General features: G+C 41.2%; 1 protein-coding gene across 1 annotated transcript in view; it reads right to left on the bottom strand.

Moving 5' to 3' along the window:
- Positions 1 to 644: 644 nt before the first annotated feature.
- The window catches only part of Prmt3 (protein arginine methyltransferase 3), an 87745-nt gene continuing 76233 nt past the window's right edge, over positions 645 to 12156 (bottom strand). Inside the window, exon 16 of the mRNA XM_031386779.1 lies at positions 645 to 4522. Coding sequence (XP_031242639.1) covers positions 4413 to 4522 — 110 coding nt within the window. The 3' untranslated portion in view covers positions 645 to 4412. The remainder of the gene's footprint in view (positions 4523 to 12156) is intronic.

The raw sequence follows: 12156 nt of genomic DNA, 5'->3' as shown, positions 1-12156 counted from the left end.
GGTGGACTTCCTCTTTGGTCTGCTGTTGGAGCCCAAGCTGAAGTGACTAAATGTTTTTCTTCTGCCCCAGGATAAGTTCAAACAACAGCTTCTCAGCTTACTTTGAAAAAACTTTTGAAAAATGGATCAAATTTCCCACAAATTATCCCACAGAAAATGCGGCTAATGAAGAGCACCCCATGACTCAAAGACTTGAACAAGTTAATTGTTTTATTTTTTAATATTGTGGCATAGGTAACCTTTTAAAAATTTGGGGTAAGGGCTGGAAGGTTGGCTCAACAGTTCTGAAGTCTTTCAAAGGAACCAGGTTTCATTCCTAGCACAAACATGGTGGACCATAACTACTTGTATCTCCATTTTCAGGGAATCTGATGCTCTCCTTCTGGTCCCTTAGGCACCAGGCATGCAAGAGGTACATAGACATACATTCAGGAAATACATCCATACACATACAGTGGATAAATAAAAATCTTCAATGAATAAATAAGTTGGGCTCATCCCATGTTAACCCCGTGGTGTAACATTCCTATGGCAGGGTTCCCATGTTGCTATTTTTGTTTGATTGCCTATTCCATGCAGAGAATACCCTGGAACTCAGTTGCCTTATTTCCTTCTTTCCTGTTAAATTTCAATAATCACATGAATTCAGCGACAGAACATTTTTTATTTATTATTCAAACTACAAGGAATATGAATTGCTTCCTATCAGCCAAGAAGCTCAGAAAAATGTATTGGGAAGGTCAAATGAATTGTAAAGATATTTTGAAACCACTTATTTATCATTCTACTTGGAGAGTTTCACTTTAAGCAAGGAGACACTCAAAATCATGACAAGGTTAAAAACCAGACAAGCTTTCAAGCCAAGAAGGGTGGGGCTGACGGGTGGGCAAGGACACACTAAATATCCTGCCTCAATGTCTGAGGCATCAGCAAACAGCAGAATAAGTTGCCCCCAAATGGCAACACTGCTGCAATAAGTTCCCTGAGCTCTGGAAGTCAGAGAGATTCCAAAGACTCCTTAAGGCTCTGAAGTCACTCACTGGCTGAGCCACTTTGTAGCTCATGACAGAACTGCGACAACCTCAGCTTGGGATACTTCTGTGGACACATTTGTTAGGTTTGTTGAGATGGCTTTGCTACCTGCCATCACTTTTCTCATTAGTCTGATCAAAAGGAGGGCAGAGTTATGTTTGATGTTGTTTTCCTCTCTCTGTAGCCCTGACTGGCCTTGAACTTGCTGCTATGGTGAGTAGGCTGGCTTGCAATTCATAGAGATCTGCCTGCTGCAACTAAAGGCATGTACCACCAAGACTGACCTGAGAAATGTTTTTTGGTTCATGTTTTCAAAGGTTCCACAGATAATCTTTAGGTCCCATGTGCTTTCGGGAGTCTCTGCAAGGACCTGCTCCCAAGGAAGGGGCCCCGGACAAGATCTTTGCAAGGCCTTGGTTTCAGATACCTACTTCCAGATCCAGTCCTACCTGAAGTTTCTAGAGTTTTGCAAAATAGCACTGCTAGCTAGTACCAAAGATCAACAGCAGTCTTGGGACTATGTCAAGCTATACCATTACATGACCCAGGCTGGCCTTAAACTTGCAATCTTCCTGCCTCAGTTTCGATCACTATGATCACAGGTGTGTGTTACCAGGCTTGACTCTTGTCTACCAGGGTGCCTGCTGATTTTCTTGGAACTTTCTAAACTAAGATAATCAGCTACAAAGTTGTAGTTTCCTAAATTCTTTTAAGCAGGGCAATAAATATTTAGCCATGGTTAAAGTAGACAAATTTAAAAATTACCTTCTAGTCAACCCTCCATCTGCACAGATGGACCTCCAGTTGCTTCATTCTCTCAATGTTTTCAATTTTAAAAAGCAAAGTCCTTGTAACCTCTGTCCTGCTGTGCCTGCCTCCTCTGCCATGACCAGTCATGAGTCCTAGGAGGGAGCTGTTCTCTCATGGCTGCCACTAAAAATACATTTATTCCTTTCCCAAGTAGCTTTTCTACACAGATTATAAACCTTACCTCAATTTACTTCACCTAGATTTTACCTCAGTCTCAACTAAGAAAACATGGTCCCTGAATACTATCATGGAGTTAACCTGTTATTCTCATAAATATGGAAGCCCACACAAAATTCAAAGCAGACAAGGAGCTGGGAGCCTTCTGTAGATGTGGGCTGGGAAGTACCATTAGCTCCATGAGCAATTACCAAACTCAGACAAGGGGATGCAAGAGCAACTGTAGGCAATTCAAATGAAGAATTTAGCAACCAAAGGGACAGTGAACCAAAACAGGCTGCACTGAGTATGCACTGGGCAATCCTTGACCATGCTTCTCACCACAAACTGGACACTACAAGAAGACAGCAAGTACAGATGAAATCTGTGAGCTAGTTTCAGTCTTCTCAAATGACTTAGGCTGGGCTCCATGACAGTGCTGGATGACTGACATGTCATTTCTCTGGCTAAAGGCTCTAAGCAGTTCCTCCAGCAGAAAGAAGGGCCGCAGAGCCCTGCGACTGATCTTACACACAAAATGCACTTGAGATCCTGGTTCCTCCACCCAAATGGACAGGTACAAGTGGGGCACATAGGTTAAGTCCAAGAAAGTGATAAGAAAACAGGTTACTTGGAAAGTGAATGCAAGAGGATCAGAAGTTTAATGTCATCCTTGGCTACAGGGCAAGTTGAAAGTAGGCTTTGGCTACATGACTCAAAAACAAATACAAACAAGCCAAAACCCCAAATCACCACCACCAAAAAGAACATCCTACCACCCCAAAGCCAGGGGCCTAAACTGAGCTCAAAGCTCCAAGAACCAAATTGAAGAAAAGTGGCTGGCCAATACCAGACACCCAACCCAGTGGTTGCAAAAAGAGACAATAAATCCCAGTTTCAAAACAAGCTTGTCCAAGGAAAATAGTAAACTCCTTAATTCTGCCCCTAATAAAATCCCTCTCCCCTTCCCTATCTTCTGCCATGAAAATCCCAGCCTAAAGCCAATGCCTCACTATGTAACAAACAGGCTGGCCTCAAATCACTGAGATCTACCTGCCTCTGCTTCCTGCGTACTGGGATTAAAGGTGTGCGCCACCATGCTTGGGAAGAGGGATAATTTTTGAGAAATACTTTTTTAAATGGTAGAGAATGTTTGTTCACTGAAAGAAAAAAAAAGGAATGGAGGCTGGGGCATAGCTCAGTGACATTTCCCTATTATGTGTGAGGCCCAGGGTTAGATTCTAATACTGCAAAACAAAATACAAAATCTGATGGGTTATCTCCCCTCCACTGAAAGTACAGTCCTTTTCTGTTGTAATCTTCATTGCTCTCTTGTGTTGGGTAGGAGTCAACTCTGTTACCTCCATCCATGTAATTGAGGCACTGACCTGAACACCTGAACTGTATTAACATAAACCAGCATCTCCATGAAGGGGTAGAAAAGAGACTAAGCCCACATTGAGATTTGCAACTGAAAGGGCACTGACCTCCTTCAGAGCTAGCCTAATCTCCTACTGATGTCTAGTTTAGGCAAAAAACATGACTGGCTGGTCTGCTGAAGCCACAATTTTCTTGAAATCCACCCCTCCCTTGACTTGTTAAATGCTACAACTACACGAAAACACTCTACGATGAAGATGCTTTCAATATTTCAATAGTTACACATTTTATTGGATATTTTTCATTCTTTCAACCCGAATAACATGACTTTATAGAATTAGCAGATGGATACATTACTGTGGCGCACACCTGGTCTGAAAAGGCAGCATTTTAGAGAGGCATACATCTACCCCATCCTGGAGAGCAGTCTGTCACACCTAGGCTATGTCCTGAAGTTAGACTTCCCCACAGTGCTAGGTTATGGCTGGAGAATACTGAGGAGGTACAGCTGAGAGCTGCAGGTGAGTGGGGAGGACTGTAGCACAGCCTCTGCCAACAGGATGTGTTTGTTCTGTCCACTGGCTTTCTAGTCTTGAGATATCCTGATATTTCAGCAAAGAGTGTAACTAAAAATTGTTCCCCGAGAAAGAACATCTACAGTAAAACACTGCTTTTTGTTGTTCATTATTAAAAACAAAATTTATAGTAAGAAACATAAAACAGGACTATTACTGTTCCAAAAGTAGGCCAACTGAAATGACTTTCAGTCTAGCAGGAGAAGTCTCATAGCTAATCTAGTCAAGCAGGCTTCAGTGAGTAGGATCTCTAGGAGCAGCAGCAGTAGGAGGGAGGAGGGCAGGATCCTCTACTGAGCTCTCTGGTTTATCTAGGCTTACTACCCAATAGCTGCAGGGCCAGGACCAGCTGTGCTACAGCCCCATGGAGCCTGCCCCTCCCAATGACTGTCCTATCCCACTTCAAAGACAGACAGTTGGGTGTGCTTCAGACTTTGTGGCAGCTGGAGACCATGACTGTCACTGGAGACTGTAAGTCTGGGTTGAACTGTTCAAAGTCAGGGTCACAATGAGGGAACGAGGATCCTTCTTGTTCTTGTGAACTGTGATCTTTCCTTTCAAGGCTTCACCTACAAAGAAAGGCACAGCATTTGATGAAAACAAGCAAGTGGAACACAACACTCAGTGGTTCTCTTTTTCTGTGATCACAGAGGCACAGAATATGGCTGCTGGCCTTAAAGTGTCCTGCCACTGTAAACAGGAAGAACCTACACAGGTGCATCTGTGAATACATAACCGTTCTGCCCACTGACACCTAAAGCAGGGCAAAGGCAGGCTTTCCTGAAGACTCAAAGGAATGATTACATGACTTTCTAGTGTGAAATCTCTTTGCAGAGTTATCAAAGCAAAGGTAAGGCTGACAGGGATAGCCTCAGCTTCCCTGCTTTATAAGATCACACCATGGCCCCAGGCACAGCTTCACAACATGGACTGACACAGGATGTAAGGAAGAATGACTCCGTGTGTGTGTGTGTGTGTGTGTGTGTGTGTGTGTGTGTGTGTGTGTGTGTGTGTGTGTGTGTGTGTGTGTGTGTGTGTGTGTGTGCATGTAACTGTCTGAACACTGAATATATATATATATACCTCATTAAAAACGAAAGCCCTGTACTAATCTACTCCTCCACTCCAATACAAGATTAAAATAAACAGAGCACCTCTTGGGATATGATGGTTTTATTACTCATATACTCCATGTGTCTTTGCAGTTAGGCAAGACTCATAGACCAATGGAAGAAACAGTGTGGTCAGGGCTCAAACCATTTGGCAAAACCTAGAAGAAACTTATATGTTGATGTGTAAGTTAATGTGTGCCTGTGGCTCTGATACCTAATATATTCTTCTATGCTGTGATTGTTATTATTTGAACAGGGTCTCACTCTATCTATAGCCCAGGGTGGACCTGGAACTCACTATGCAGTCAAGGCTAGCCTTGCAGGTGTGAACCAACACACACAGCCTTTTCTCTTTATCATTAAGAAAATGACATAAAACTACCTCAAGTTGGCATGCTAAAGAACAAGAGGAATAACCATGATTCCTAGTTCCTATTCGGATGGTTCCAGACACTCCACCAAGCACAGGTTAATCACTGGCACATAACTGATAGGAATATCCATTTGGCTTGTGCTTTGTACTAGGCTATCAGAAGGTGTTCACAGGTTCTCCTTCCCTTAATGGCTACAAAACTGCTGTGAGGTAACCACACTGTCCCTCCTTTTCAGATGATATTCAGAGAGGTCAGTCCTGTCCCCAAGGCCACACTATAGTCAGTGGGACAATAGGTTTTTTTGTTATTTTGTTTTTCTGGTGCTAAGACTAATCCTACAGTTTTTCACTACTAGGCCAGTGCTTTCCCTCTGAGCTCCTACTCACACCCAAGAACCAGCATTAATAAATGAGGTCATCTGCTTCTCAAGTCTGTGCTCCTCTGTGGTATAGCAATGCCTTAAATCCATCTGAAAACAGTTGCTATGGCTAAATATACTAATGTGGGCACAAAACACCCTCAGTTTCACTACCCAGTCATATCTTTCTGCAATGGCGTTAGTACCTAAATTACACAATTGTATAATTATAATAAATTATAATATGCTTATCTGTTATGACATTAACCTAGAGAAGAAACAAAGGCATTACTATCCTCACTAAATCTAAGAGAATTTGCAATTTAAATTATATAATAATGCTGTTGGTTGCTCTTACCAACAATTTTATATGTATCTCTTGAAAATGTACTTGTATGTAGAGACCAGAGGTCAACGTTGGGTGCCTTCCTCGACTGCTCCCATTTAAATTTTTTTGATTTAAATTTTTATTAGTTCTTTAGGAGTTTCATACATGTTTTGATCATATTCACCCTTATTCCCCCAACTCCTCCTAGATACATTCTCCCTTCCCTTCCCTTCCCACCCAACTGTGTGATCTTTTGGCGTTATTATTTTTGAGACAGACTCCTGGAACTCTATGTTAACTAGGTTGGCTTTGAATTCAAACAGATCCACTTGTTTTGCTTTTTGAGTGCTGGGACTAAAGGCATTGCCCTATAATGCCCAGCTTTTCTTTTTTTTTCTTTTTTCTTATTGTTTTTCTTTCCTTTTTCTTTTTCTTTTCTTTTTTTTTTGAGGCAGGGTTTCTCTGTATAGCCCTGGCTGTCCTGGAACTCACTCTGTAGACCAGGCTGGCCTCGAACTCAGAAATCCGCCTGTCTCTGCCTCCCAAGTGCTGGGATATTCTGCCACCACTACCTGGCATATCCTTTCTTTTCTTAAAAAAACAAAAAACAAAAAAAAACCCTACACCATCAAGTCCAATTTGTGTGGCTTATATAGCTTTAGATGTGTATGTGTAGCTTTCTTTATTTGGAATATGGCCTACTTATTAGGGGTTACAAAGAAAACTGACTGTCCATCTCCCAGAAGCTATCAGTTGCCAGGCTCATTTATTTTACTTTTGTGTTCTGTGACAGGGTCTCACTATGTAGCTTTAGGTGGCCAGGAAGCCATAGAGATCCACCTGCTAACCACACCTATGTTGGAATTAGAGAATGAATCCACCATCACCTTTGGCACAACTTTCTTATTTCTTTGAGTTAGGGAATTCCCCATTATACCTGGAGCTCTCCAACTTGGCTTTTTATATAGGTACTGGGAATCTGAACTCTTGCCCTCAAGTTTGCAGGGCAGACACTCTACCAACTAAACAACTACTTTTGTAGTTTTAAACTTTTATTTTATACCAATAAAACTGGCCTGAATTTATCATTTATTGATTCAGGAACTGGGAAGGTGACACTACTTCATGGTAAATTAAACGGAGAGAAAATGGAACTTATGCTATGTATTTACGTAAAACAATGAAACACTGCTATAGATAAAAATGAATGAGGAGACATGCTTAGGGGATGGACTCAGCACTGTGTGGACTGAATTCTCCCTGCTGATCTATAGACTTGCACATCCTGTGGACACCAAGGAGTTTAAAAGCAGAAACTAAGATGCCTTTAAAATTTATATGTAAAGAGAATCTGAACAAGTAACAATGCTCAACATTTTATAAAGATGGTGTCCTCTTGGCTTAAGGACAGACACATAGATCAAAAGAACAAAGTGTGTGCTCGGAGAGATGCCTGTATGCATATGGCCCATTAATTTTTGACAAAGGAGCCAAGGTAATTAAATGGGAAACGGACAGTTCTGTCAAGAAATGAAGATGGAACAACTGAAAAGATGGATTACTAACTCTTAAATGAACGCAAAATAGATTACAGACCTAAGTGTGGAGAGCAAGAGTGAATGTTCTAGAAGAAACACAACATACTTGTCAGAATCAGCTCAAGTTTTAAAACTGGTACACAAAGCACAAGCTATCAATAACGAACATGCTAAAACTCATTAAAATTTTCTATTATTTGGAAGACAAGGCAGGAACCGGAATGAAGATATTAGCAATCTGATAAAGAACCTGTTTCCATTTACACAAACAATTCTTACAACAAATAACTCACCTAAAAACCAAGCAAAAGGGCAGGATGTGGTAGCACCTGACTATTGCCAAGAACTTAAGGGGCAAAAGCAGGGGCAAGAGGATGGCAAGTTCAAAGCTAGCCTGGTCCAGCCAGGCAGTATGGATAGTGAGACTATCTCAAAAATCCAAATTATCACAAAAGATACAAATTCCAGTAAGAGATGAAAAGGCCATTAGTAATCAGACAAATGCAAATTACATATACAAGCTCATAAAGCTGGGCAGTGACCCAGCCATAATCCCAGCACTCAGAAGACTTAGGGAGGAGATACTAGCCCAGAGATTGAGACTGTCTCAAAGACATAAAGCCAACAAAAAGTACAGATAAAATTATGTATCCAATAGAATTGTTAAAATAACTGACTTTATTTGAAACAAACAGCTTCAAATAATAACAAGAACTCACAACACTGGTAGGAACATTAAACATGAAGTGCCTTAGATAAGAAGCAGACATGGCTGCTGTTCTCATGTTTGAAGATAAAACAAAAGATCTCTCTTCCATAGCAGTAATTTCAAAGATTAGGGTGCAATATGCACATACTGAAGTTAATTAAATAGTATGAAAGGTCACAGTGGTAAACACATAATTCATACTGCTGAGCCCCCTTCAATTGTCCATGCCTATCTAAAGTGCCAAAGCAGTAGCTGGCACAGTGGGCTAGATAAGAGTAATTAGTCAGTGTCAGGCAGATATAAATAACTGATGCTGCTAGGCCTGTGCAGCAAGCTCTAGGGGGATAGAGAGAAACAGCCTGAGCAAGCTCACCGTGCGTGCAAGACTCCAAGGAAGCTCACTGTGAATGCAAAACCCCGAGGAAGCTCACTGTGTATGTAAAAGCCTAAGCAAGCTCGCTGTGTGTGTAAAGCCTGAGCAAGCTCGCTGTGTAAGAGCCTGAGCAAGCTCACTGTGTGTGTAAGAGCCTGAGCAAGCTCGCTGTGTGTGTAAGAGCCTGAACAAGCTCACTGTGTGTGTAAGAGCTTGAGCAAGCTCGCTATGTGTGTAAGAGCTTGAACAAGCTCGCTGTGAGTGTAAGAGCTTGAGCAAGCTCGCTGTGAGTGTAAGAGCTTGAGCAAGCTCGCTGTGAGTGTAAGAGCTTGAGCAAGCTCGCTGTGAGTGTAAGAGCCTGAGCAAGCTCACTGTGTGTGTAAGAGCTTGAGCAAGCTTGCTATGTGTGTAAGAGCTTGAACAAGCTCGCTGTGAGTGTAAGAGCCTGAGCAAGCTCACTGTGTGTGTAAGAGCTTGAGCAAGCTCACTGTGTGTGTAAGAGCTTGAGCAAGCTCGCTGTGTGTGTAAGAGCTTGAGCAAGCTCACTGTGTGTGTAAGAGCTTGAGCAAGCTTACTATGTGTGTAAGAGCTTGAACAAGCTCGCTGTGAGTGTAAGAGCTTGAACAAGCTCACTGTGTGTGTAAGAGCTTGAGCAAGCTCAGAGTGTGTAAAACCCTAAGCAAGTTCACTGTTTATATAAGATCCTGAGCAACTCCTTTGTATATAAAAGCTTGAACAAGCTCACTGTGTATGTGAAAGCTGGAGCAAGCTCACTCTATGTGTAAAGAAACAACCTGATCACAAGCATAGTTTCAAATTTAAACATGAAACATCAGGATTTTTAACACAACATTGTTGTGTAAGCTGTATTAACAAAACTGTGCACTATTGTCAGAGGTAAAGAAGCACCACACATTGAAAGGAAGTCTTCTGCAACTAAACCCTCCATCTGGGAGGCAGGTCTCCCACCAAGCTATTTGTAATTATTTTTAGAACTAGTTTGTAAATAAAACAAAAACCTAGTGGATCTCTGTTCCTTAGTCAAATGCATTCTGGATGAATTCTTATTTTACACATTCTGAGTTGGAGAAATTCCTTATTCACATTTTTCTTTCCCTTGTTTTTTCCTTTTCTTTTCCTTTCTTTTTTCTTTTAAAATTGGATGCAGGGTCTTTCTGTATAGCCCTGACTGGCCTAGACCTCTCTACGTAGAGCAGGCTAGCTTTGAACTCAGAGATCCACCTGCCCCTGCCTCCCTGGTATAAACCACTAGGCCCAGCCACCGTTCTGCTCTCTAAGTATTCAGTTTACCCTCACATGGAACAAATCTAGTTTGCCAAACATCACTGACCATTGTTGAAGATATAAGCACAGACAACAGACATATGCACACAGAAACAGTCTAGGTAGAATAACTGCATGGCTATGCTTACAACATGCTACTAGATGGCATGATGGTGTACACCTGTAATCTCAGCACTCAGGAGGAGACAAAAGGTTCCAACTCATTCTCAGGTAGACTCTGAGTTCAAGGTCAGATTGGGCTACTTGAGTCCTTGCTTCAAACAAACAAACAAACAAACAAACATCTTGCATGTTATATCATGGATACCGAAATTCATATATTTAAAAATTTCCTAAATAGACTCTTGGTTCTAACTTTACCTAAAAAACCATGCCATGTATTGAACATAAAATCACACACAGAAAATTCTTTTCAGCCACACAAGATAAAATCCAAATGACCCATTCAAGTCTAGCAACACAGTAAGAACCCCAAGCACACTGGAGCTGGCAAGATGGCCACACAATACTGAGTCAAGCACCTAGACATGGTGCCACCCTCCACCCTCTGTGACTGAAGAATTGAATATAAGTGAGTGAGTCTTCTCTTATTGTACTCCCTCAGCACAGCAACACTGATTTGACAAACACTATCAGATAGAAACAAGAGGCTAAGGACTCAGGCCATTAGAACTCAGTACAACATAAAGGGACACAAACATTCCATTAGAACTCAACATAGTGTAAAGGGATGTGGGCGCAAATCTATGCACATGTTGACCTGGAGAACAGAGTAGGGAGCCATTAATTGAGAGCAACCAGTAAGACTCCAAAGTGAGCAGAGCTTAAGTGGAACTCACAGAGAAGCCACAAGAGCTGCATATATAGAAGACTATCTTAAATAAATCCAAGAAAGTCCTTAAGAAAATAGGACAGTGCGTTAAGAAATGACTAATCTAAGAGCTGCAGAGATGTAACTCAGTGGTAAAGCATTTGCCAACGATCTAAGAAGCTCTGGGTTTGTTCCTCAAGTACCACAAGGCCTCAGAACCAGAAAATGTAGCTGGACCACAAATTAATCTGGAGGCCCTGAAAGGGTGGTGCTGGAAAGGAAGGATAAGACTTCTTTATAAATGGCTTTGGGGAGAAGTCTGATTTTACCTGGATGAAACTGACCAGTGCAGAGTTTAAAATTTTGATGGCACATACAGTTCAATCTGGCTTTCATATCCCTTTCATAATATAAATAAAATCTGGCTTTTATCTCCCTTTCATAAGCCTACCTCCACAAGTCTCAAAAGATGATCTGTTGACCATGTGTTTTACTGTTTAAGACTTTTATATTTATATCTCTAGGACTGGCTATAATTCAACAGGTAAAGGCATTGCTACCAAGTCAGAGGACTTGAATTTAACCCTGGGACCCACATTGTTGACTGAGAGAACCAACTCTCCCAAATCTTCTGACTGCAACATGAGCACTGTGCAGTGTGTATACCAATATACACAAATAATCACAGTGTAATAGAAGTTTTGTTAAAAAAGAGACTGCATCTATAGTCCACTGAGTGTGTTAGTCTCTGTGTATAGTACACAGAATACACCAACTCACAGTGCACCTCTCCATCATTTAGGATTTAATTTCTTTCAATAATGTTCTGTAGTTCTAAATGTACAGGCCTTATACATTTTTTCCTTTTTAAAACTATATCATCTATTTACCTATCATCTATCTATCTATCTATCTATCTATCTATCTATCTATCTATCTATCTATCTATCTATCTAATGTATGTATGTAGGTACACATGTTTATCACTATGTATATATGCTCACATGTATGTTTGTGCATATGTGCATATCAAGAACTGTGAGTTGATTTTTTCCTTCTACCATGTGGGTCTCAGGGATTGATTTTAGACTGTCAAGTTTGGCAGCAAGTGCCTGTCCCCACTGAGCCATCTTGTCAGTTTTCTGATGTGGACCTGAGGCTTTTCTTTCTTTCTCCCCTCTATACTTGGAATCTGGCTTTTGAAGGTACTTTTTTAAATCTGTTGATCAGCAGTTCATACTATTTCCTTTATGTTTGTGTTTATCTTGAGTTTTAAGAGTCTTCAAGTCTGTGGG

The sequence above is a fragment of the Mastomys coucha genome, unplaced genomic scaffold, assembly GCF_008632895.1.
Source record: "Mastomys coucha isolate ucsf_1 unplaced genomic scaffold, UCSF_Mcou_1 pScaffold21, whole genome shotgun sequence".
NCBI lineage: Eukaryota > Metazoa > Chordata > Mammalia > Rodentia > Muridae > Mastomys > Mastomys coucha.
This window is presented reverse-complemented; position numbering and strand designations above follow the sequence as displayed.